This window comes from Myotis daubentonii, chromosome 21, assembly GCF_963259705.1.
Source record: "Myotis daubentonii chromosome 21, mMyoDau2.1, whole genome shotgun sequence".
In the NCBI taxonomy this organism is placed as follows: Eukaryota; Metazoa; Chordata; class Mammalia; order Chiroptera; family Vespertilionidae; genus Myotis; species Myotis daubentonii.
In genome coordinates, this window is record NC_081860.1 from 63753 (window position 1) to 89483 (window position 25731).

Here is a 25731-nt window from a genome sequence, read left to right on the forward strand (position 1 = left end):
GGTAAGAAGAAACAGTTCCTGTGTCCAGAGCAACACCCACACAGCGACGGAGTCACACCTGTAGTTCCACCACGCAACTCTCATCTCTGCAGCACCTGCCGGTCAGCGTGTGGAACCGGGGCCAGAGAGGGGGCCGGGGTGGCCGGCGCGGCTCAGAGTGAGGCTAGAGGGGGGCACAGGGAGCCAGAGGGGCCACTGGAGGCCAGAGCGGGCGGGCGGTGGGACAAGAGCAAAAGCTCATCTCAGCCTCCTCCTGAGAACCATCCCAGCCTCGGGAGTCATCACTGCCCCTTCATGACAGCACCTTCTCCAGTTGGATCCATGCTGCCGCCACCTTGGCAAATGGGCCGAGATTCCCTAGGCTCAGGCCTCTGAGCGCCACCACCACCATGAACTCCGCTCCCCCTGGCTCATCCTTTATGCCTCCACCTCCAGGCCCCTGGAGCCATGAGAAACCCCTGATTTTGCCTTTTTCTCAGCTCACCGCCTCCTTCGCAAAGAGCAGCTGCTGCCCCTTAACCTTTCCTTTGCTACAAAACTGCAGGTCCCTGTTGGCAGAAGTGCCAACACTTATGAGTCCTGCCACCATCAGGAGTGGAGCGCATTGTCACCAAAACCTTCATGTTACCTGTGAGGAGAGTGATAAATGGGGAGCCTGTTAAATGAGTTGTTCTGGTCTGTTAAGGACAGAGCACTTTGGGGATGCGTTTTGCCCAACAACTAGCCCCAAACGTCAAATGAAAACAATAAAAACTAGCCTTAGGACCCCAGACCCCCCCACTGAGCAACTGGCAGAAATAACTTATGTATGTTTTTTTTTAAAAAAAATACATTTTATTGATTTTTTACAGAGAGGAAGGGAGGGGAACAGAGAGTCAGAAACATCGATGAGAGAGAAACATCGATCAGCTGCCTCCTGCACACCCCTGACCGGAATCGAACCCGGGACCCTTCAGTCCGCAGGCCGACACTCTATCCACTGAGCAAAACCAGCCGGGGCATTGCATGGTTTTTAACAACTGAGATGGGGCAGAGAACGAGCAAGAAAGCCATCCCATACCAACAAACAGCTCAGCTTGGAGTCCTGTATCGCCCCCAGGGCTGTGCCCTCTGTCAGTGTGGCCCCTGGAGGAAGAGGGTCTGTCTCGGGACAAGAGCCTAACTACACAGTGGCCTTGAACTGATGGGGTTCACGCTCCAGCTGGCCCCCACTGAGAACGCCGCCTATCAATGGAAGGAGCCACAGGTGACCCTTGATGTGGCCGGGGAGCCATTACATTTTATTAGACGTGGGGCCGGCGGGGGGCGGGGGGAGGGAAGGGAGGAAAGGAGATGCTTGCTCCGCTCTCTCTCACCAGGACCTCTTTCTTCTGAAACCTGTCTAATCCCTGGGGTAAATGGGCATCTTCGACTATTTCACTCAACCCAACTGCAGCCTCGGGAATCTCACTCTAACTCATGCCTTTCTGAGCCTCCGGGTAAGATGTGAAGAAAAGTACATGGAAGTAAACATTTTAAAGACTCCAGATTCTCCGAGAGGGCGGAAGCTGCGGCAATGTCCTTGGTCAAGCTGCAGAAGCTGCGAGGAGAGGGGCCGCTGGCCCCTTGTAAGGTAAGAGGGTGGCAGTTTCAAATCCAAGCAGATGGAGGCACCTGGGAATGGCTTGGGGGCCTGATCGCTCCCTCCCCCCCACCTCCTACTTTTCTCCAACCTCCTAAAGGTTATCAAGGTCAGGCTACCTTTTACAACATTTATTAGAAAAATGCCTTGGATAGTAAGTGGCTTTAAAATCTCATAGAGCTGGTAAGACAATAAATAAATATAACTGAAGGGTTTTTGATAAAGCTTTTCAGCAGTAAGTATATATGCCTATACATAATTTTCCAAAGTCTGTAATAACTTAAAACTTTAAAAGCATTGCTGGATTAAATAATAAAAGTTATCAAACACCTAATACTTTAAGATAGCATGAAATACTGAAACACTGATTTCTACACTTTTTTGAAAAATTTTTTTATTGCTTTCCGAGAGGAAGGGAGAGGGAGAGATAGAAACATCAATGATGAGAATCACTGATTGGCTACTTCCTGCAAGCCCCCTCCTGGGGATCGAGCCTACAAACTGGGACCCTTCAGTCCACAGGCTGACACTCTATCCACTGAGCCTAACTGGCTAGGGCTAGACAAGTTTTAAGTTCACCTGCTTTTAGCTTTTATTGCAGAAAGTCTATAAAGTGGATTTGCTACTGTTAATATCATGTCTTGTGCTTTGTTGAAGGTGTGTTTCTTGAAAATAAAAAGTATGTTTAAAGTGTGTTCAGCCCTAAACGGTTTGGCTCAGTGGATAGAGCGTCGGCCTGTGGACTCAAGGGTCCCAGGTTTGATTCTGGTCAAGGGCATGTACCTGGGTTGCGGGCACATCCCCAGTAGGGAGTGTGCAGGAGGCAGCTGATCGTTGTTTCTCTCTCATCGATGTTTCTATCCCTCTCCCTTCCTCTCTATAAAAAAATCAATAAAATATATATATATAAAAAAAATAAAGTGTGTTCATAAACATCAATCTAAGAAATGCTGGTTGTTTACTTTTTGGTCAGCATTGGAAAATTAAGGTTTCTAAGAATTAAAAACTCAAATCAAGCTGCAAATAAATTGTATAAATTTAATAATAGAAGGCATGATGTATACAAAAACATTTTTGCAGGAGAAAGATTGAAAGTAAATTATTCAAATGACTACAGCAGGGGTCCTCAAACTTTTTAAACAGGGCGCCAGTTCACTGTCCCTCAGACTGTTGGAGGGCGGGACTATAGTTTAAAAAAAAACTATGAACAAATTCCTATGCACACTGCACATATCTTATTTTGAAGTAAAAAAAAACAAAACGGGAACAAATACAATATTTGTATTTGCAAGTGGCCCGCGGGCCATAGTTTGAAGACCCCTGGACTAGAGGCCTGGTGCATGGAAATTCATGCACTGGAGAGGGGTGGTCCCTCACCCTGACTACCCCCTCTCACAGTTGGGGACCCCTCAGGGGCGGGAGGCGACCCGGTGATCAGGGGAAAGTGATGCCCCCATCGCACCTCTGCTACTGCCACTGCCAGCAGCGCAAGCCTCTGCCGGCCCTGGTTACCTGAGCCTCAGGTGGCCCTGGGTGGCTGGGCAGCTGCCATCGGAGGCTTGTCTGAGCCTCGGGTGGCCCTGGGCAGCTGGGGGGCTGAGGGGACTGGGGGACTCTGGAGGCAGGTGCATGGAGCAGCCGTGCCACATGCCTGCCGCCCTGGAGGGGCTGAGAGGACTGGACGCCGCCATCTTGTGGCTGTGGGCACTGCCATCTTGCGGGCACAACGGTCAATTAGCATATTCCCTCTTTATTAGATAGGATTATTAGATAGGATGGTCATTTCTGAATGGGTAACCTCCACTCAGCTGTTATTCCAAAGCAGCACACTAGATGGCAGCAGAAAGGACTTGTTTTTGCTGATCTCCCCTCGGATGCAATTCCCAAGATGCACACGAGATGGCAGCAGAGAATAGCTTTCCTTGAGACGTCACTCAGGTGTTAACCAAGATGCACACTAGAGGCTGCAGGAGAGCATTACCTTTCCTCTGGCTCCTGCTGACTTGGCAGTAAAATGAGAATCCAGACCCGAAACCAGGCTCACTCTAAGTTAAACCCTGAATCCGTTACAAAAAATTTTATAGCAGACAGGAAGTGTAAACACTCAGCAAAAACTCAAAGTTGAAATGAAGCAAATTACTTGTGATACTTTTTCATAAATTGTAGGAGAAATATTGATAGAATGCTCACCCACAAATAAAAAAATTTTGAGAGAAAACTATTTGTGGGTCAGAGCTATGGAAACATGAATTCCTCGCCTTCTCACTTTTCTTATTCCCCCCAAACGTAGTAAGTTGAATTGCTAAATAAGGTCAACACTGACCACTTTGGCCCTGGCCGGTCTGGGTCAGCAGACAGTGTCGGACTGGGGACCGAAGGGTCCCGGGTTTGATTCCAGTCAAGGGCAGGTACCTCAGTTGCAGGCTTCTCCCTGGCCGGCCCTGGTTGGGGCACGTGCAGGAGGCAACTCATCGATGTGTCTCTCTCACATCGATGTTTCACTCTGTCTTTCCTTCTCCCTTCCACTCTCCGTAAAAAATGGAAAAATATCCTCGGGTGAGGATTAACCACACACACACACACACACACACACACACACACACACACACACCTGACCATTTGGTATAGAGAAATGTTTATCAAATATGATTTCAACTTAGTATAACTGAAATTGAGCTCTACTGGTGATTTCAACCTGTGTAATTCTTACAATTATTTCTAGCCCCAAACAGCACAGCCATATTTGCTACAATAGCAACTGAAATGTATCCAGTATACATTTAATTATGGTATTCTTTTATTAAAAAAAAAGATACAAGTATGGAACAAGAATAATTTAACAGAGTTCTGGAACACTCACTATCAAAATACAGGAATGGATAAGGTGGGATAGTGTAAAATAGAACAAAACCTACGCGAAATTCAAGGTTTACCAGGAAGATTAAAGAAAACTAACAAACATTGAAAAAGATAGGACACTTCATTTTTAATCAGTCAAAAGAGAAAAGAGTTCAAGACAATCTCAAGTTCCACACACCATAGAGCTATCGTTACACATTAAATATAATTACTATCTATAAGTATGCAAAAATATAAAGTTCTATTTCATACAATAAAACCCTTGATAGGAACCATTTAAAAATTAAGCAGAACTTCTCAACTTATGTGTGAGTAAAAATTCTTCTACACGTTCCTTTAAAGGTTTTTAAAACAAAATGCTAAATCTAAAAACAATGTACTCCCGTCAGTTCTCAAATTAATGCTACTTAAAGAAAGAAAAATGTATAGCTCGGCCACATACTCCTTTAGTATTGTCCAGGCATCCTGCAATGTTCCATTTCTTCAAGTATGGAACTGGAACGCAACATATTCCACAACACAGTTCGGATGAGGAGGAGCAGATGGGAAAGGCTTTGTCGTCAGACGGCACAATATTGTTTCTCCAATGCATTTCTGAAATAAACGTTGGGGTTTTTCTCCTAAAAGGCCGGAATTATCATCTACATTAACATACATCTGACTGTGGTAAGACTTCAGAGTGGAAAATAACCTCTTCGATATTTTATCACAAAAGTAACACTGGTAACAGATTATAAAAGGAGCCAGTACTCATGATTACAGCTCGTCATGATAGAAATATTCGTCATGGAGCTGCCGGCCATAATCTGTGGCTTCGCTGGTCAGAAACAAGTCCTGGTTCTCCAGAATCTCTGCCTCCGAGAGCTTCCTGTCGTTATTCAAATCCATTTCGTCGATGAGATGAAGAGCCTTTAACACAAGATAATTCAACGGGTCAGGTGTAATACATATTTTCAGCAAGATGTTCACATTTTAGTGGGGATTTGATTTTCCAGAACCATTCATACGTTTATTCATTCATTGTTTGCACCATATTTTTAAAGGGGCCTGTGAGCAATAAAAGAATCACTGATCAAAATGATTATTGCTCCGTTCAAGTGCTCATTGTCTAAGTAAATGAAAACATTACACATGTAACTGGATCTGTCTCCGGCTTCTCATTATCTCCTTTGTTAATTTCCACTGGGTTCTGCCTCCTTTCAACTCAAATCTGATTCAGGATATCTCAAAGTTAAGCAAAATGAACATAACCCATTTTGAGCCCCTACAGGCAAATACAAAATTTATTATTCTAACTGTCCTATCAAATTACTACATGATGTAAATTTAACTTCCATGTCCCCTTGATGATCTAAAACAGTTCAAAGATTTAAATTAAGAAACAGCAATGCACGGATCCTAAATAATTTAATTGCTTCTTTCTTAGGCTTAAAAATTTGAACTTCCTTTCCTATCAACAGTAAGAAACCTGCAGGGAGACGTGCCACTCTGGAACACTCACCTCCTCCTGGGCAATGCCCTGGTTGTTGGGCACCACCCAGGAGAGCAGCTCCTGAGGGTCAAGCCTGCCGTCCGCGTCTCTGTCGTAATCATTTAGGAACCTGTCTTTCTCTACTAGTATCCACTCTGGGTCTTCATTTGCTGCTTTAGATGAAAGGAAATCAAAACAAATACACACATAAGAATATCACATGTATATAACGAGAAGTTTGATATATCCCTAGAATAAAGGAAATGAATTTAAAGCCTACTATATAAAAAGGGCCCAAAGATACAAAAATACTTAACTAAAAAGTGCTAAAATAAATATAAACTATATAGTAATTTTCAACAGTGACACACAGGTCTAAACAACTATGAGTTTTTAAATTGTTGCATATTCTCACAAACTAGTAATTTTATTAACTGCTATTTGTTATAACTAGTTTTCCCAAATTTGATCTGGGTAAAATTTTTGGTATGTCACGTGGCTATATAAAGCTTCTTACGTGTTCTTAAAGAATAATGCTATGTGTAATTTCAAAGTGACATTCACAGTAAGGGATGCTTTTAAGCAACAATTCTGGAAAAATTTCAGAAAAAAGACATATACAAACTCCTCAAATTTCAAACAATTGTAAGTCACCTTCCACAGTCTACACCAGTATTCACAGTATTTATATTTATTTCTCTTTTAAGATCCACATCAAAAGATACAGGATTTTGTTTAAAAATATCCACCTTTACTTCCTCCCTCATTTGATTTGATAATCACATTACATTTGTCACGAAAGGAAGACATGTTAGAACCGACGTGGCACTGAGTGAGCCAGGCAGCCTGCGGAGATGAGCTCCCAGTCCCTTCGTTGAGCTTGTCTCACTGGGCAGAGCGAGTGTGACTCAGGCAAGGGCTTCTTGTCCCATCTCCTTTCCTTTTAGTTGCATTTGCCCCTCCTTCCACCCCTCAGCTACTTACCTGGGTCCCGCCTGTAGTCACCAAGAAATTCGTCCAAACTAACAAATCCATCACCATTTTTGTCATGTTCTTCTAGCGCCTCTTCAATGACAAACTCCTATCGTAGAAATAAATTAGTAACAACGTTTCCAGTGCTACGCCACCCGGGCCACTCCCGCCACAGGCTGCTTCAGGGACAGTCACTGGGCCGGTCTATGCTTGCAAACCCTGGAACCAGAAGCAGGAGGTACCACCACGGAGAAAGCCCAGCGTCCTGACGCTGTTGTTAGACCCCCTCGCCCTCTGAAACCGCCTCAGCACGGACCTCATTCTCCTGCTTCTCAGGAACGGCGTCTCTGTGCCCGTCGCCTTCAACTCCACTTTCCATCCAACCCGTCAGAACCCGTCTCTCTCCTACATCACTGCTGCCCTGAGGGCGGCCCACGTGCTGGGCGGTCACACACCTCGTGCCGCCTCTGTCCAGCGCAGTCCGTCCCCGCCCACCTGTCCCGGGCACGTCCATCTCCTACTGCTGCACACGCTCAGAGCCGCAGTCATCTCCGACTCCTCTCCCATCCTTAGTCACAATGTTCTGTCTATACCTGCTTCAAACTTCGATCATGTCTTTCATTTCACTGCCACCTTGAATTCCAGACCCAAACACCGAATGCCTACATTGTTTCACTGTTATCTGGTCACCCCCTTCTCAATCTTCCAAGGTCCCTTCCTTCCCAGAGAAACAAGAGCCAGCACTAGCACTGTCTGCCCCGACAGGGTGAAGAGCCTGTCTCCCTGCATTTTGGCCTCAATCGAACGGTGCCCAGCACTGCTCTCCAACCAGGTCATGTATTTTGAGCCAAGTGAGAAGTCAAAAGCCGCCCGATGGCAAGGGAAGTGGTGCTAGCGGCGCTGTCCTGCCGCTGGGCTGTGGAGAAAGCGGTCTGCAGCTTGCGCCCGAGGCAGCCGCACCTGACCGTGACCCACACCAAAGCCACAGCTCCCTCCCTGACCTCTTGCGCACAGACCACACAGCTGGAGACGGAGGCCAGGCAACCGGCCTCCATGCAAATGTGAGTCTACTTTACAGTGACTTTCTGTTATCTCTGCTCTCCCCATGGTGGCTTTTGCCCTCAAGAAGCTTGCCACGTCCTAAGACCCAACCAACGTTTGCCGAGTGACACCCGGAGCGCAACAATGTTGGAAGAGTGGGTGTTTCTTTCCAGTACTTCAGGGACGACCGGACTCTTTATGCCTCACGTTGCAAAAACATCGTTGGTCGTTAGCGGTTGTGCTGGCGCCCACCCCATGAAAACAGACCCTAACGCGGACGTTTCCCAAGACCGAAGGTTTTCACAAGTTTTAACTCTGGTTTCTAATATAGAAAAACCAGAGAAAAGTCTGAAAGCCAGGAAAGAGTGCTGCTCATATATATTAGAGATTTTTTAAAAACTCAGTCCTTTACCTTCTCCCTCCCAATAAGCAACCGCCACCCCAGAAACCCTCTCCCCAGCCCAACCCTGAACCGGGGAGAACCCGGCTCCTCCTGGCCCTTAAAGCTCTGGCCACCCAATGACTCGGTTAAACCTTCACTCCTTACCGTCATATAGTCCACTTCCTCAGGGTGCTCGAAAGCAATGAACTCTTCGAGATTCAAACCGGGGTCTGAGTCCTGGCTAGCTTTTTCAAATCGCTTCTTGTCCTTTAGATGAAGCTTGGGAAATTAGACATTGAGCATGTTCAAAGGTCTCATCATAATATAGAATCACGAACAAGACTTCCAAAAGTACAAACCGTGCGAAATCTAAAGCACATTTTCATCTGTTACTTTATCTTCACATCATCCCTCTGAAGGTTTTGGGGCAAATGACACTCATTACAGGCAGTGACAGGCTCTAGCAGCGGTTCTCAACCTGTGGGTCGCGACCCCTTTGGGGGGGTGCCAAACGACCCTTTCACAGGGGTCGCCTAAATGCATCCTGCATATCAGATATTTAGTGACGATTCATAACAATAGCAACATGACAGTGATGAAGTAGCAAAAAAAAACAATGTCATGGTTGGGGGTCCCCACAACATGAGGAGCTGTATGAAAGGGTCGCGGCGTGAGGAAGGTTGAGAACCGCTGCTCTAGAGTCAGACACTCAAGCAGAACTCCAGCAACGCCACTTACTAGCCGTGTTCCCTTAGGCAAACTGCTTCACTCCCCGGTTTCCTCAGCTATAAGATGGGGACGATCCAACACCAAAAGCAAACGCAACAAAAGCAAAAGTCAACAAGAGGGCCCCGGCCAGTGCGGCTCAGTTGGTTGGGTGTCGTTCTATTAAGCAACTGGAATATGAACCCCATTCAGCAATTAGTAAACCTTAAGTAATAAACACTTACTAAATGTGACAAATTACTATTATTGAAAAACTTGAGATTAAGTGATTTGCTGAAAGGGATGTCAGAAATACAGCTAAAATATTTTGAACTTGGATCCATTCTGGTCTTTCTACAGTAGTACACATTCTTTTCTTTAACAATTGATCTCAATTTCCTTTGAATCCCCAAAAACCAATAAATTTAGACTGTGTTTTTAAAAATATTTTTATTAATTTCAGAGAGAGGAAGAGATAAGGGGAGAAATATTAATAATGAGAGAGAATTATTGATTGGCTGCCTCCTGCATGCCCCCTACTGGGGATCTAGCTGGCAACCGGGTATGTGCCTGACCTGGAACCAAATCGTGACCTCCTGGCTCATGGGTCTAAGCCAGCCGTGGGCAAACTACAGCCCGCGGGCCGGATCCCGCCCGTTTGAAATGAATAAAACTGAAAAAAAAAAAAAAAAAAGACCGTACCCTTTTATGTAATGATGTTTACTTTGAATTTATATTAGTTCACACAAGCACTCCATCCATGCTTTTGTTCCGGCCTCCGGTCCAGTTTAAGAACCCATTGTGGCCCTCGAGTCAAAACGTTTGCCCGCCCCGGGCTAGGCTCAACCACAGAGACACACCAGTGGGATCACTATGCCAACTGAAAACTGTTTCTGGTCTTCAAAATGACTTTCCAAAAATATATTCGCAGGTTTCAGAAATAGTCTTCTTATGAGAATACTTTCCCTTTTTTGAAAAAAATATTTTTATTGATTTCAGAGAGGAAAGGAGAGGGAGAGACAGAAACATCCGTGATGGAAAAGAATCACTGATCGGCTGCCTCCTGCACGTCCCTCACTGGGGACTGAGCCCACAACCCAGGCCTGCACCCCTTGAGCGGAATAGAAATCAGGACCCTTCAGTCTGCAGGCTGACGCTCCATCCACTGAGCCAAACCGGCTAGGGCGAATACTTTCCTTTTTGTAAACTGATTGTATTATTAAACTTCACATTTAAAAAAATCGCAATTTCTAATATTTTAGAAACTTTTAATTCATGTCTTTCACTGCTAAGTTAGGTAGCACTGATTCACGGCAACAACGCTGCTTCTACAATAACTGATTCACAGAGGAGAGCTCACTTATTCCCCCAAAGAATTCATCTTTAAACATTCAGATTCCACTGGACAGTTAGTTGCACTCAACCAAATCTGACAGAAAAGAAAAAAAAGTTTCCAAATAGCTGCTTTTATCTGCATCTTTCATACTTTTAAATAACTAAACCAAATATTTTACATTTTATATTCAGGTTTAACAGGCAAAAATAGACAAACAAGAACTTGATGTACTTTGCTGAGTCAATCAAGTTCTTCTGGAATAAACCACATTTCTAAATACTTAGTGCTCAGCTTTCCTTACAGAAGAGCCCTTCCAGTTGGAACAAAAAGGTCCACGTTTCGCCAGAGGGAGCTGAATTTGGCCAAAGTCGCTGATAAAGAAAGGATTTCTCTCAACAGACTGAGATTTCTTTAAAAAACAACGAAAAAGTCATTCATGGTCATTTGAAGAACACAATGTAAGTGCAACTCACATTCAAGAAGCCAAAACACAGAAGGACTTTTTCCTAAGTGGCCAGTTTCTAGAGATGATACAAAAGACTCTTAGTTTCCCAAACTCAACACTCTTTTCTTCTGTGCAAAAACCTTGTATTCTAATGGATGATAGAAAACAGCACATACAGTAGTGAAAACAACAGTCATTTTATATGGTAACAGAACCTTGTGAAGAACAGAACTGCCGTGTTTGGGTCGGCTAACGACTTTACATGAAGACATGCGTACTTAGTGATACCAGAGTCCAGGTCCTAACATTCTGATTTGCCCTAAGAGCATATCGAACATAAGGAAATACTGCTGATGCACACACACTCAGCAGCTGGCTTTAAAAGTTAGAGCTGAACCTTTCCCAGGCAGGTCCCCAGACCTTAGTGATCTTGCTTTAAGATGCTGATTGCACTTGTTCATCATCCCATACAGAACGGCCCTTTCAGGCATTTCATAGCCGGAGAGGGTAATTATTCACGGTTATCTCTATTTTCCATATTAAAAATAACATAAATTCAGGTAGTCAATTGTTGTTAATAGACTACCGTATAGAAAACATTATTTTAGACAGCCCATTACTTAAAAAAAACTTTACTGTTGAAAGTATTCCAGATGCCCCCTCTTGTCCCCAACCAACGCCCCCCCCCCCCAAAACGGGCCCTCCCAGGCCTGCACTGCACTATTGTCTGCGTCCACAGGCCACGCATATATGCATGTAAGTTCCCCAGTTAATCTCTCCCACACCTTGCCTCTGAAATGTGTCAGTCCGTTCCAGGCTTCTATGCCTCTGGATCTATTTTGTTCATCAGTTTATTTTGTTCATTAGATTCTACATGAGTGAGGTCATGTGAAACCTGCCTTCTCTCACTGTTTTATTTCACTTAGCCATAATCCTCGCCAGGTCCCGCCACATTTTCTCAGGGGTGAGAGGCCCTTTTTTTCACTGCTGCATCGTATTCCGTGGTCTAAATGTGCCACAGCTTTTTCACCCACTCACCTGCTGATGGGCACTTGGGCTGTTTCCAGATCTTAGCTATTGTACATTGTGCTGCTATGAACAGAGGGGCGCATGCATTCTTTCTGATTGGTGTTTCGGGTTTCTTGGGATATATTCCCAGAAGTGGGATGACTGGGAGCCCATTACTTTTTATGATTTATTTATGGTATAATGTTTAGTCTGTAACTTTAGGACTGACTCATTCTTCACCACTGATTTTTAAATTTTGAAAAATAACGCAACTCTTTCATCTTTATATACCACATTCACTTTTAGAGGTCTATTCTACTTTTAGAAAATTATATCAAATTCTAATAAAGTATAATAGACACATATTCCTGGGTTATCAAAGAATACCTACCCAATAGGACCCCACTGAGAAGTGTTCATTTATGCTCCATCGAATTCACTCTTAAAAAACTGTTTTCTGTGTAATTGATTTTTTGAAAGAGAGGCAGGAAAGGAACATCGATGAGAGAAACATCAATCTGCTGCCTCTTGCATGACCAATATCGGGGATCGAGCCCACAAGCCGGGTGCCCTAACCGGGGATTGAACAAGTGAGCCTTGGTTCATGGGTCGACACTCAACACTGAGCCACACCAGCCAGGCTAATTCATTCTTAAAGGATAGAGACTTACAATCAACATTTCTGAGTATGTGGGTGAGGAAGTCGCATTAGAACCAGACATCTTTCCAATGACAAACTGCTCACTGCAGTTGATGTTAGTGGGTGAAGACTTTCTTCTCAGCGTCATCATTTACTGATCACCCCCGCTCAAGAATATTGAATTTTTTAAAAAACAAACAAACACATCTCTTATATTGTGATTAGAGAGTAATTAAACCTTTTGGGTGCCAAAGGGAAAAAAAGAATAGCATTAGAACCTAATTATAGTCATATTTTAAAATACTGTATTTAACTTCTCTGTTGTTCCCTGGCAAGTAAGTCATATCACACAATGGTTTGGTTTTAGTGAAGTGTCAGAACTTGAATGATGCTTTTTTTAAAAATATATATTTTTATTGATTTCAGAGAGAAAGGGAAAGAGAGAAACATCAATGATGAGAGACAATCATTGACTGGCTGCCTCCTGCACGACCCCGACTGGGGATCGAGCCCACCACCTGGGCATGTGCCCTTGACCAGAATAGAACCTCTATCCACTAGGCCAAACTGGCTAGGGCATTGAATGATGCTTTTTAAGATAAGTTAATATAAAGGAGGTAAAAGAGGATACCTAGTAGATAGACAAATCTCCAACCTCACTTTATCATCCTTTGTTTTCTCTTAGGCACTAAGAAGTGAAAAGATTGATTCATACTCTCCAGGCTGCTGTAAGACGAACACCCAAATAAGGAGGAAAAAAGAAAAACAAAAGATACATTTTTCCTCTGTGAATTAAGTAAATTCTAACTAACCTAATGCTGATATAGTTAGCAAATGCCTCAAATATTCTTAAAAGCTGATCCTATATAATAAAAGCCTAATATGCTGTGTCCAGTTGTCCGTTCAACCAATCAAAGCGTAATATGCTAATGATATGCTAAGGCCACTCAACCACTCGCTATGACCTGCACTGGCCACAAGGGCAGACAATAGACGGGTCGACCAGTTGCTATGACGTGCACTGACCACCAGGGGGCAGACGCTCCAACTGTTAGGTTACCTTGCTGCTGGGGTCTTGCTGATAGGGACTAAGCAAGATGGGCCGGACGTGCCCTGGAGCCCTCCCACGGTCCCTCCCTGGACCCGATCGTGCACTGGTGGGATCCCTTGGCCTGGCTTGTGCCCTCTCACAATCCGGGAACCCTCTGGGGGTGTCGGAGAGCCGGTTTCGGCCTGATTCCACAGGGACCGAGGGACACCACTGATGCACGAATTCGTGCACCAAGCCTCTAGTTATATATAAATATTAAATATGAGTGTGAATTGCATGTGCTTTCTTCAACAATATTCTTATAATTTAATACAGAACTGCTACTATTTCTCCTACTATGATCATCCCATTATCAGATATAAAGAAACTAAAGCGTAAGGTGGTTACATAACTGACCCAAAGCTGGGCAGCTGGATGGAAAGCCAGGCAGACGGGCAGCCCTTTACCTCTGCTCTGGGGGCAAATGCCCAGCACATGCACAATCACTAGCAGAGCAACGACCAACTCTGAGCTCGGATGGCCTCTAGAGCTCAAGCGGCCCATACAATTCTACAACGAACAGCACAGACAACGATGGCATATGGCCAATAACTAAACGGTGGGGACTGATAATGGGTAAGTTAAAGAATTTGAAGTGGCTCAAATGTTTGCCAAATACCCTTGACTAATAATATTTTGGGACATAATGGTTTGCAACCAGGTGCTTGGCTTTGTATTTTTCCACATAAGAAAAACTATCATTTTAAGAAAAAGATTGTAAAACTAATTTGAAATACAAAAGTATTTAAAATAGCATTTTCTGAAGAAAACAGTCATTTGTCTTGAAAAGTTCTATTTACTAAATAAATGTTTCCTAAATACTGTCTTCCTCAGCTCTGCTTAAGCAGCATATATTTAAACAAATTAAACCATGAGAGGCAACAGAACTACAGTCATACAGAATCTTCAAAAATGAGTTATTTTAAAGGGTGGAGCCACTATGGAAGACAGTATTGCAGCTCCTCAAAAAATTAAAATAGCATCACCATATGATCCAGCAATTCCAACTACACTTCTGGACACATTCCCTCCAAAAACTTAAAGTAGGGTCTCAAACAGGTATTTGCACACCCATGTTCATAGCCACATCTATCTATATAAAGGCCTAAGTGACCATTACAACCTAAGGACCAAACGACTGGTCAACCAGTCACTATGACGCACACTGACCACCAGGGGGCAGAAGCTCAACGCAGGAGCTACCCGTGGTGGTCAGTGTGCTCACACAGCCAACCTCCCATGGCCAGCAAACCTCCCGCGGTCCCTCCCCCTGCCTCCCTGCCCAGCAGGCCCTGTCCAGGACTGGATGAGACGACCTCCATAGGCCCTGATTGCAGGCCAGGCCTAGGGACCCCACCCATGTACGCATTTCGTCCACCGGGCCTCTAGTTATTAATAAGAGCCAAAAAGTTAAAGCAAACCCAAGCGTCCATTTACAGATGAATGGATGAACAAAATACAGTATACACCTGCACTGGAGTACGACCCCGTCTTAAAAAGGAGCAGCTGCGGGAGGCAACCGATCGATGTCTCTCTCTCACATCAATGTTTCTCTCTCTCTGTGTCTCCCCCTCCCTCCCACTCTCTCGTTCAAAAGGCAGGTTGTGCACACGCTCTCACCTGCCTAAAGGACTCCTCTTCTGCGTCATCCAGAGCTGTGTTCTCGTCGAAGTCGATCACGCGGTCGTACATCTGAATGTTGTATTCGTCCCATGACACACGGCCGTCACTGTTTTTATCGTACTCAACAAACTGTTGTTTCGCTTCTTGCATAGCATAATGTTTAAACGACATCTGAATCCATGAACTGAGTTCACCTATGGGAATTCCCCAGAACACAATAGACGTTAACAGTAATTCTCAGACTTAGAGGATTTCTAGACCATCGCTAAAAGAAAGACACACACAAAACTGCAGTGTTTGCCAACACTGACTGAGAGCAGACTTAGCAGTGCTCATGGAAACACGAGGGGAGGTGGGGAGGCCGTTCGGAGGCTGAGACATTACAAATGTGACCTGAGGAGAGGTAAGCTCCTCCAGAACAGCGTTTGTGCATGGTTTGTTCACTGTCCTCCAAATACCCAGGAAGCCCCTGACGCCGTAAGTACTTAGTGAGCGAATTACCAATCGGACAAAATGGCCCGGGACTTAAAAAAAAATTACCCCTAAAATTGCAAGCAACTTTTGCGATCATAATTCTATCATGAAACACAAATCTTTGAAACAATTTACTTTAATTAGTATTAGAAAAAAATGGTTTCCATTTACAAAAGTAATATAAAATTTTCCTTTAGAATAAATCTAACATTGAGTTGAATCAACACTATACTAACAATAGATGGTAAATAGGTATGGCCTCAATTGTGAAATGGTCTTCAAGTGACTGCAGTCGAGAAGCGTTCTTACAGTACCCTCCCTCTAACCGTGACAGAACAGCTGGAGGAGACTAACACAAGTAAGGGTGGCAATTATGACTTAGGCGCTTCTGCAACAGCTGTCTGTCTTAACAAATCCCTGAAAAGTTTCTAAATCTCAAATATCTACTTTCAGGTCAATTATTAAAAATCTATTAATAGAAATAGAACTTCATACCGCATCATAGAAAAAGCGGAGGAGAAAACAACTATTTGCAAAGATAGCAGGAGTATACCATTTGGTTTAAAGAATGGGATTTTTCTAGATTCAGGGGCGGTCAGGTGAATATAAGACTTTCGTTTTGTCTCCCCTGAAACAAAGTGCGTGTTAGCAAACTTTCCTGAAGGGTCCTCACGAATGAGGGGTTTTTCTAAGTTTATCTGGAGCTCATACGCACAACAGAAGGCAGAACGGCAGTGACCAGAAACGCTGGTCCACTGCAGCTTTCCACGAGGGGATGTCTGCCTTCTCCCGTGTTTGTGTTCTTCTCTGTATAATGAACATCTGGAACAAGTTCCTTTTAACTTTACATTTTTGAAATGTTTACTACTAAATATGTGACCACATGCAGGCCCTTACAAACAGGGACATTAAAATCTTCCAAGTCAACTTGTTCCGTGTGCTTCCTAACCAAAGAGGAACCCATTCCTATTGGATATTAGAGTGTAAGCTTCTCTTGTTCTTTAAGTAGAAAGAACCAAAGCCTCAATACTCCTGAAGGCACCAATGTAGACACTTTATTGACAACAAATCTTAAACTGATCTGTTTGTAATATTCTCTCCAGCAATTTCATTCCTTAGATACTGAGCTGCATTGAAACAGGTTATAGCAAACTAGCTCCTATTTGGTATTATTAAGATATTCTTTTAATAATCTGTGCATTTCGTTTCAGACTACAGAATCGACCTAAGAGCACTCAGATATGTATTAAGTGCAAGATATTAAAAACTGAAGATCAGCTTTGGATTTCAGCCCTGGCTTTACCACTCATTTGAAAAAGGCATTTCATTAACCCCTCTGAGCTGCAGTTTCTTCATCTCTACAAAGAAAGGGGACAAGATGATTCTAGGGCCTCTATTAGCTGTAATGATTTGTCATACACATAATTCATATGCAACAGGTCTTTTTCTAGTTGCTTGTTAAAAGAAGCAAATTCTTATAATTCTAAAAAAATACTTAAAATATTAAATTGGGTTTTGGCATATTTCTCTAAAGCAAATTGCATTGTTGACACCGATAAAAGTCCGATGAAGAGTAGGTGTTTGCTCAAGGTGTGATTTAGCGAATACACGTAGGGCCAATGGGGTTTATATATTACTAGAGGCCTGGTATATGAAATTCATGCAGGGGGGTCCTCAGCCTGGCCTGCACCCTCTCCAATCTGGGACCCCTCAGGGGATGTCTGAGTGCCTCTTGCAATCAGGGACCACCAACTCCTAACTGCTCGCCTGCCTGTCTGATCGCCCCTAACCCACTTCTGCCTGCCTGCCTGATCGCCCCTGCCTCTGCCTCGACCCGCACCGGGACCCAGGATCCCCTCCTCTGAACGGTGGTAGGCACCCGGGACCTGGGCTTCCCTCCCTCTGGCTGTCCACAGGCAGCGGACCATGACGGGTGGCTTTGCCCAGGCCGCAGGCGCTGGTGCCCGGACCGTGGGTCCCCCTGGCTGCTCGGACCGTGGGTCCCCCTGGCTGCTCCCCATTGCCCTCTCCCCAGTGTTGAGTGTCTGAGCCGTGATGGCATGATGGCGTGAAGACCATTTGCATATTAGCTCTTTATGATATAGGATGGGAGAGAGCATGAGTTTTCCTTAGAATCCTGTATCTGAAGACTTCCAGGTATACCAGAGGGAAGGGGGTGGGGGGCAGCAAAAGGGGCCCAATATATGGCGGCTGAAGATTTTACTTTGGGTGATGGGGACACAATGCAATATCATAGAACTGTATCCCTGAAACCTGTGTGATCTTATTAACCAATGTCACCCCAATAAATTTAATATAAAAGCATAAGCAAAAAGTAAAGATCTCCCGGTCTCAGGCCTGCTCAGTAGGTCCCTTACACCCTCAAAGCACCTCTACTTTGCGGGAGCATTAGCCAGGCCCTCAGCAGCCACCCCGTCTTAAATGTGTCTCTGTGTCCATTGTTAGCCGCCGGGCAGGACGTCCTTACTTTCGGTGAGAAGGCCATCCGAGTCCAAGTCAATTTTCTTTATGATCGACTTCAGCCTTTTTTGTTGCTCTTCGGGGGCGAGTTTAACATATTCGTCGACTTCTTCCTTTGGAAGGTAAGCGATACACGGCGGGGGGTTAAGCGTTACTATCCGCGACCAAAATGGGGGAGAAAGTACGGCCAGCAGAGCCTCGCGGGCGGGGGTTTGGGGTCATTCACACCCGCTCTGCAAGGCCCCGGCCCCCACACGCCCCGGGGACCCTGCCGCCTCAGGGATCCTGCCTCGTTCGGGGGGCGGAAGGGATCGGGCCCGGGTCCCTTGTGAGCGGCGTCCCGCCCGGCGTCCCGCCCAGCGTCCAGCCCGGCCGCCCGTCCAGCGTCCTCGCCGCGGCCCGGCCCACTCACCTGGCCGCCCAGCAGCGCCTCGCGGTCGTAGTCGGTGCGGTGCTCGCCCTGCGCGTCGCCAGCGCCGGCCGCCGGAGCGCACAGCAGCAGCAGCAGCCCCAGCGCCGCGGGCCTCGAGCCCAGCCGCATCGCGCCGGCCGCCGCGGACACGGAGAGGCGGAGGCGGGAGGCGGGAGGCCGGAGGCGGGAGGGGCGCGTCTGCGGCGGCGCGTACGTGGGGCACGCAGCGCGGAGGGCGGGGCGCCGGCCGCCAGTCGCGCGAGCTCAGCAGAGCCCGCGGCTGCGCAGAGCGGCGCTCCGGCCAAGCTTATATAACCCGGCGGAGGGGCGGGGCGCCCGTCCGCGCCGTTGATTGGTCCACACCGCGCCGGGGCGAGCCGGGCCGAGGGGGCGGGGCCGCTGGAGGGGAGAACCTTCTGAACAGCCGCGGATTCGGGCCAGAAACTCCCGGCCACGCCGAGCGTCCGCCCCGGTTTCCCGAAGTGAAAAGGCGGGACATTTTGGTGGAGAAAGGGCGGTAGCTGGAGAGCCGACCGCCGTGTCCATTCCAGTCTCCATGCATCTCCACTGACTTATCTCACCAGCGCTGGATGCACACACGCAGATGCATGTGCATCCGATGCTCGCTTTTGTGGCTTGCACTTCTTTATTTTGGCCAAGTTCCTGCGCCTCGGAAACCTGTTTGCTTACTTATAAAATGGGCGCAGGGCCCTGATCGGTGTGGCTCAGTGGATAGAGCGCGGCCTGCGGACTGGAGGGTCCCGGGTTCGATTCCGGTCAAGGGCATGTACCTTAGTTGCGGGCACATCCCCAGTATGGGGTGTGCAGGAGGCAGCTGATCGATGTTTCTCTCTCATGGATGTTTCTAACTCTCTCTCCTTCTCCCTTCTTCTCTGTAAAAAAATCAATAAAATATATATTTTTTAAATGGGCGTAGGAATAAGACTGCCTTAGAGGGCGTGGGGATTCAGTTAAATAATACAGGGCCTTTAGACAAGGAGCTGACAGGTATGGTAAAGTGTTCGGTAATCGTCAGCTTCACATCCCTGCAGGTTGAAAAGCAAAAGATGCTCGCACGGGAGGAATGGCCGGCAGCTTAGCAGAAGGAAGGAAACCCTTTACCAGCGCGTATAGGTCCTGCCTGTTCTTGACCTTTATGTAGGCGGCATCGCACAGCAGTTACTGTTGGTCCTCTGCCCTCTGCCCTGCGGGGGAGTAAGGTGCCGGGAAAGAACCCAGGCACATCCCGTTTGGATCTTCAGGTTCAGGAGCTCACCGGTATATAACTTGGAATAGGTGACTTAATTTACTTAAAACGATGTAAAAATATGGAATAAAAAATCTGATTTTGTGTGAGGAGTATAGTAAATATTCTCTGTAAGGTGTCTGACCCATAGAAGAGGCTAAAATCTTTAAAATATATATGACCTTAGAGAGAGAGGAAGGGAGAGGTAGAGAGAGAGAGAAACATCATAGAGAGAGGAACATGGATGGGCTGCCCCCTCCACGCCCCTGACGGGGGTCGAGTCCGCAACCTGGGGATGTGCCCCGACCGGGAATCGAACCGGTGCCGTCTTGGTGCTTGGGTCACATTGGACTAACAGGACTAATGCTTCCCCCATCCAATCGCAGCTACATCCTCGCTTGCATCTCCACGGACCAATGCGGGTGACTCCTCCTGACCCGTCCAGACCCACTTTATAGAAATGGACTCATCAGGGGCGGGGCGGGTCTCCGTCCCAACATAGAGGACAGCTGTTCCGGGCTGGAGCTGGGCCGTCTCCGCCATAAGGTCACCTCACCCTGGAGTGGGGACTCCGGTTGCCATAGAGATGGTGACAGGGCCTTCGTTTGAGTCTTCACTCGCTGACCGTCTACCTGTGAGATCGACTCCATCAGATCCCATGGCTCCCACCTGTAGTGGGCGACGAGGGAGGGGGGGCGTGGAGAGTCCGCTCCCAGCGGGACGGAGGAACAATGTCGGCTTGAGTCTCGGCCCCACTTCACTCAGAACTGACTCCAGGGCAGCTGAGCTCTAATCGGTGTCCTGTCGGGTGTCCACTCAGCCGGGCGAGCTGGGCTCCGGCCAGGGGCCGACCAGACCTCCCGGGAAGCGCGCTGGCAGGTCCTCCCTCCGCGGGGCTCGCTGTGGGGACGGGACCGGGCGCGGGAAGGGACCGATCACCAGGGCGCGGGCTGTGTGGTCAGAGGCTGCAGTGCGAGCGCAGCCCCGAGGGACAGGCAGCCCCGCTCCGCGGCAGCCCCCGCGTTCACCGCCCCCCCCCAGCAGCGGACTGCGCACGCGCACCGCCGGCCAGCGCGGGTCACGTGACGCCCCGCGGCCCCGCCCCCTTCCCGGCGGGACGCTCGCTAGGCGCCTCCCGCGCGCTGGGCGGCCGCGGTGAGTGTCCGCGAGGGGCGCCCGCCTCTCGGACCGGGCGGGCCTGGGCGGGGACGCCGCCGGCGGAGCGCCTCGCGGGGCCCCCGGGGACGCAGCGGCGGCGGGGTACGCCCTCCCACCCCTCCCCTCAGCCGGGCGTGCGGGTGGCGAGGCCGGGGGGCGCGGCGGGGGGAGGGGAGCCGGCGGCCGGGGCGGGCCCGGGGGGGCGGGGGGCCGAGGGGCCTGGGGCGAGGTGGGCGGGGCGGCCGGACGGGAGGGCGGAGGGGCTCGCTCCCGGGGCGTCCTCCCGGCCCGGGGTTCCGGAAGCGGCCTCCCTGCCGGCCCTTCGCTGACAGGTGATGGCCGCCGCCGGCCCCTCGTCGGCGGGTCCTCGGCGCGTTCCCTGCGCTCAGCGGGGCGACCGGGCCGGACGGAGGCCCCGAGGGCGAGAGACCCCAGGGCTGCGCCCGGTGTCAGCGCCCCTGCCCGGCGCCTCGCGGGCGTGTCCGCGCGCGTGGGGGAGACAGCGGGCGACGCCGGGTCGGGCCGCACCTGCTGCCACGGCCTCCGCGGCCGCCTCCCCGCTGTGGGTGCCGGTTATTGTCCGTGGACAGAGCCGCTCGGAGGGCGGCTGACGGGCTGTAATGCTGGGTGTGTTGCTTGGTGCCGTTCACAGTGTTGGTTGCAGCACCGTTTCGTGCTCATCAGCGGAGGGATGGGAGGTTGTGCTCGGTGCAGAAAGGGACACTGAGGCCGGAAGCGGCGCCTTCGTCCCGGGCACCTGCTGGCACGTGGTGGGTCCGGGCGAAGCTTTCGGCCTCTGGTCGGCGGTCCGGCCGGGCGGCCCCGGCGTGTTTTCTGGGTTATTTATGTTCCTGTTCTGCTCGTGTCCTTTCCCTGTTGGTTGTGACTTTCCGTACAAAGGTGCTGGGCGCTTGTTCACGGATGCCGCAGCGTGAGCCGGTCTGAATAGCAAACACCCTGTGAGGAGTGAGTGTTTTAAAGAGCCCGTTTTCAAGGATTTGACAGGTTGTCTGTGTGGGAGGAAGTGCGATGGGATGAGCTGTGACGGCAGGCGGGCGGGCGGACGGACGGACGGACGGGTGGTGGTTTGAATCCCAGAACTGACTCCAGATCGTGCATTTCTCTGGGGCTCGGCTTCTTCGTCTGTGAAATGGGGCGCATGCTTTCCATCTCATACGTTTGTGGATAGCGAGTAACGGAGGAGTCTGCAGAGCGTGTGGAACTGCCCTCAGCAAAGGCTTACCAGCGGTTCTCAACCTGTGGGTCGCGACCCCTTTGGCGGTCGAACGGCCCTTTCGCAGGGGTCGCCTAAGACCATCCTGCATCTCAGATAGTTACATGACGATTCATCACAGCAGCCACATGACAGTGATGAAGTAGCAACGCAAATAGTTTTGTGGTTGGGTCACAACAGGAGGAACTGTATTTAAAGGGCCAGAAGGTGGAGAACCGCTGGCTTAGTCCACCTTCCTTCCCACTCCCTCGAGCTGCGAGGTTTCACTTTCCATGGTTAAGCCCGTCCTGGTGCAGGCCAGGGCACCCGCTGGAGGACGCACGGAGGCCTCATCAGTGTTCCTGTGCACATGCCTTTATACATCACTTTGGTGACTGTGGCCCAAAAGACAGAGTTCTAAACATAGACTTTAAAAGCGTTTGTCCTGGGGCTTCACCATCATCGTGCCGCATGGAGGACGTCCGCTGCCCTGAGAATCCTCTGCTCTGCCTGTTTATTAATCCCTCGTAATCATCAAGCCATCCAGCTTCCTTCCTTTCCTTCAAAGTCTTTGTTGAGGGCCTGCCATTTGTAAGGCACGTTAAGCAGGTGAGAGAGAAGATCATTCAGATATCGATCCTCTCCTTCTCTTAAGAAAACTCTCATGCAGGAAGAAGGGGAAAAGAGGAAAACACTTACTGAGCATCTGTATGTGCGGGTTTTATATGTTATATGAACGAGTATCTGGGCACCTGTTGTGTGTCAGATGCTGCATTAACGTGGTGATCTCTCGTACGCGACCATTTCAGCGAAGCAGATGTTATTGTCTGAACAGAAGTGAAAACGTCGTTTCCGAGAGATTAAGTGACTTGTCCAAGGCTATATAACCAGTAACTATGAAAACTGGCCACATTGGGATTCAGTCCCACATCAGTTTGCAGTCTCTCGCTGTGTCATACTTACTTCAGTATATATGTTCCTTATCTAATCCTTCTAGCAACTTTGTAAGTCAGGTAGCCTTCATATTCCACCCCTCAGCTATCTGCCCTTTTTTTTTTGGAATCATTTTGTTCAGGTATAATTTACATACAAAGTGCACTCACTTTTTAGGTGGACAGTTCAATAAATATCATCAATTTTATCTATAATTGAACCACTGCCACAGTTCCGTCTCCCAGAAAGTCCCCTTGTACACCTTCTTAGTCCAAGCTTCCCCTTCGACCAAGGCAGCCGTCCCTCAACATTTCTCACCCAAGATTAGTTTTGAATGTTCTAAACTTGATATAAACGGAATCATTCAGTATGTACGCTTTTGTGTCCAGTTTCTTTTTCTTTTTCCACACATAATGTCTGAAGTTTATCTTTTCCGTTGTATCAGTTCATTCTGTTCTATTTATGGATATATCACAGTTTGATTATCTCTTCTCTTGATGGATATTTGGGTTGATTCAGTTGTGGTGTATTATGAATGAAGCTGATTTGAACATTTGTATATAGATCTTGTTCTGGAAACTGTGTTTTTGTTTGTTGGGTAAATGCCTGGCCTTCATTTTTAGAGATGAGAATACTGAAACTCAGAGAGGTTAAATAAATGACTTCTCAAAGTCACAGTGATTTGGTGGACTCGGTGCCTCCATAAAGTCTTTCCACTATAGCATGCCTTCCCCCGCTTTTTAGATGGAAAGAATTTGGATAAAGTCTGGGGATTCAGATGAAGATCTCTCTCAGCTGGGGGTGTCAGAGGAGGGTTTATGAAGATCACTTTTGAACTGGCCTTGAATTGGCAGGCTTTGAATCTGTAGAAGGTGAGAGGAAAGGAGCACAGATTTTTTAGCATGGGTTTCATTCGTTAGTACACATTAATGCCCGCTCGGTGCCATGATCTGTTCCACGTTCCGAGGCTATAGCAGTCATGAAACCCAAGAGACATCGTGGAGCTTGCGTTCTTGTTGGGAAAGATGGGACACTACCTCAGCCAAGTAAATAATATCCGGTGATAAGTGCTCTAGAGGAGACGTGGAATAAGGCCTGCAGGTGGCGGGAGTCAGGAGAAATGGGTTGCAATTTTTAAAATAGTGCTTGGGAAGGCCAAAGATGGGCTGCTCCAGATGGGGGTGCCCTGAGCCCGGAGTGTGTCTGCTATGTTGGGGGACATGAAGAGGCCAGTGTGGCTGGAGTGGAATGAGCATCAGGGAGGAGAGGAGGTGTGGGGAGCTAGGAAGTTTAGGATGTGGGAGCTAGGAAGTGTAGGGGGAGCTAGGAAGCTTAGGGGGAGCTAGGAAGTGGAGGGCGTGGCAGCTACTGTGAGGAGTTGGGCTTTTACTCTGAGTGAGACGGAGAGGCCTGGGGAGTGGTGAGCAGAGGGGCTGCCCTTTAAAAATCCAACAGCTACACTGGGCTGGATGTCATACGATTCACCCCTTTAACACATGTTTTTTTAGTGTATTCAGAAGAAACCCTAGACACCCAGTGATCTGTTTCCTGACTGTGGACTGCCGTCTGGACGTTCCATATACATGTAATATGGGGTCTTTGTGACTGGCTTCTTTCACTTAGCGTGATGTTTTCAAGGTTCACCCGTGTTGCAGCATGTAGGAACACTTTCTTCCTTTTTATGGCTGAATAATATTCCATTGAAGGATATACTCCTTTTTAAAAATCCATCATTTGTGGGCACTGGGTGATTTCCACGTTGGGGCTATTATGAATAATACTGCTGTGAATGCGTGCACATAAACTTTTGTCTGCACATATGCTTTCATCGGAGGTGCTGCATTTCAAAGGAGCAAATTCACGTGACAAAGGATAAAAGGTCTCGGCTCTCGTTCCAAAAGTTTTGGTTCCCGTTGCTGCTTGCTTTTCTTTGTTCATGAGCTCTTCTTACCGGGTTAGGCCATTCTTTGCAGCAATTTCCCTCTCCCTTTGTGCTCAGTCTGGCTCCTCTGTCCTGGATTTCTTTGAGTAAAGGTCTGGCCACATTAACTGGGTTTCCTGTCAAGCGGACTCTGTTCTGTGGAGAGTCTGATATAATTGGTAATTAACCTATTATGACAAAATCTCACTTTTTGAAAGTTTCCCAGAGGATTTTATTTTATTTTACTTTATTTTTTTTGAGGGTACGGGAGGGAGGGGAAGGTGGGAAGGGAAGGAAAAGGCACAGCATGCTCCCTGGAGGGAGAGGCCTCCAAGAAGGTTGCACAGTGCTCCTTATCCGGGGTTGGGGTTTATTAGTGGGTCAGAAACCAACTAAGTGAAAGCAATAATCAAAAAAAATAGAACAGAGAAGGAAACCTCAGAGTGCCTCTCACATAACAGGGATACATATTACTTCATGAAACTTGCTTTAGTTACACGTGTGTAAACTGAGTCAGGATACAGAGTGTGTGTGTTTATAGATGGGAGTAAAAAACACGGAACCTCTGGGTTGGGCTATCATGGGCTGCTTCTGTACTTAGCACTGTCCCATTTTATTTTACTTTTTGGAGAACATGGAGTATTTAAAACATGCTATATTATATTGAAACAGGCAGTATAAAGGAGCAATTTTTTTGTTG

General features: G+C 47.6%; 2 protein-coding genes across 4 annotated transcripts in view; one reads left to right on the forward strand and one right to left on the reverse strand.

Moving 5' to 3' along the window:
* Positions 1 to 4396: 4396 nt before the first annotated feature.
* Positions 4397 to 18819, reverse strand: RCN2 (reticulocalbin 2). Of its 3 annotated transcripts, none has more exons than XM_059678327.1 (7): positions 18561 to 18819; positions 18156 to 18261; positions 15191 to 15387; positions 8512 to 8613; positions 6936 to 7032; positions 5982 to 6124; positions 4397 to 5389 (listed from the first exon to the last, which is right to left on the reverse strand). In XM_059678327.1, the coding sequence occupies exons 1-7, from the start codon at positions 18687 to 18689 to the stop codon at positions 5237 to 5239; spliced, it is 927 nt and encodes a 308-aa protein (XP_059534310.1). In that variant the 5' UTR covers positions 18690 to 18819; the 3' UTR covers positions 4397 to 5236. The 3 variants fall into 3 exon arrangements, with proteins under 3 accessions (XP_059534310.1, XP_059534309.1, XP_059534308.1); XM_059678326.1 differs by having other exon boundaries at positions 5982 to 6121; positions 8512 to 8625; positions 18561 to 18813; XM_059678325.1 differs by having other exon boundaries at positions 8512 to 8625; positions 18561 to 18811.
* Positions 18820 to 20927: 2108 nt separating this feature from the next.
* Positions 20928 to 25731, forward strand: part of SCAPER (S-phase cyclin A associated protein in the ER) — a 162673-nt gene continuing 157869 nt past the window's right edge. Inside the window, exon 1 of the mRNA XM_059678318.1 lies at positions 20928 to 21066. The gene's annotated coding sequence lies outside the window, so the exon portion shown is untranslated. The remainder of the gene's footprint in view (positions 21067 to 25731) is intronic.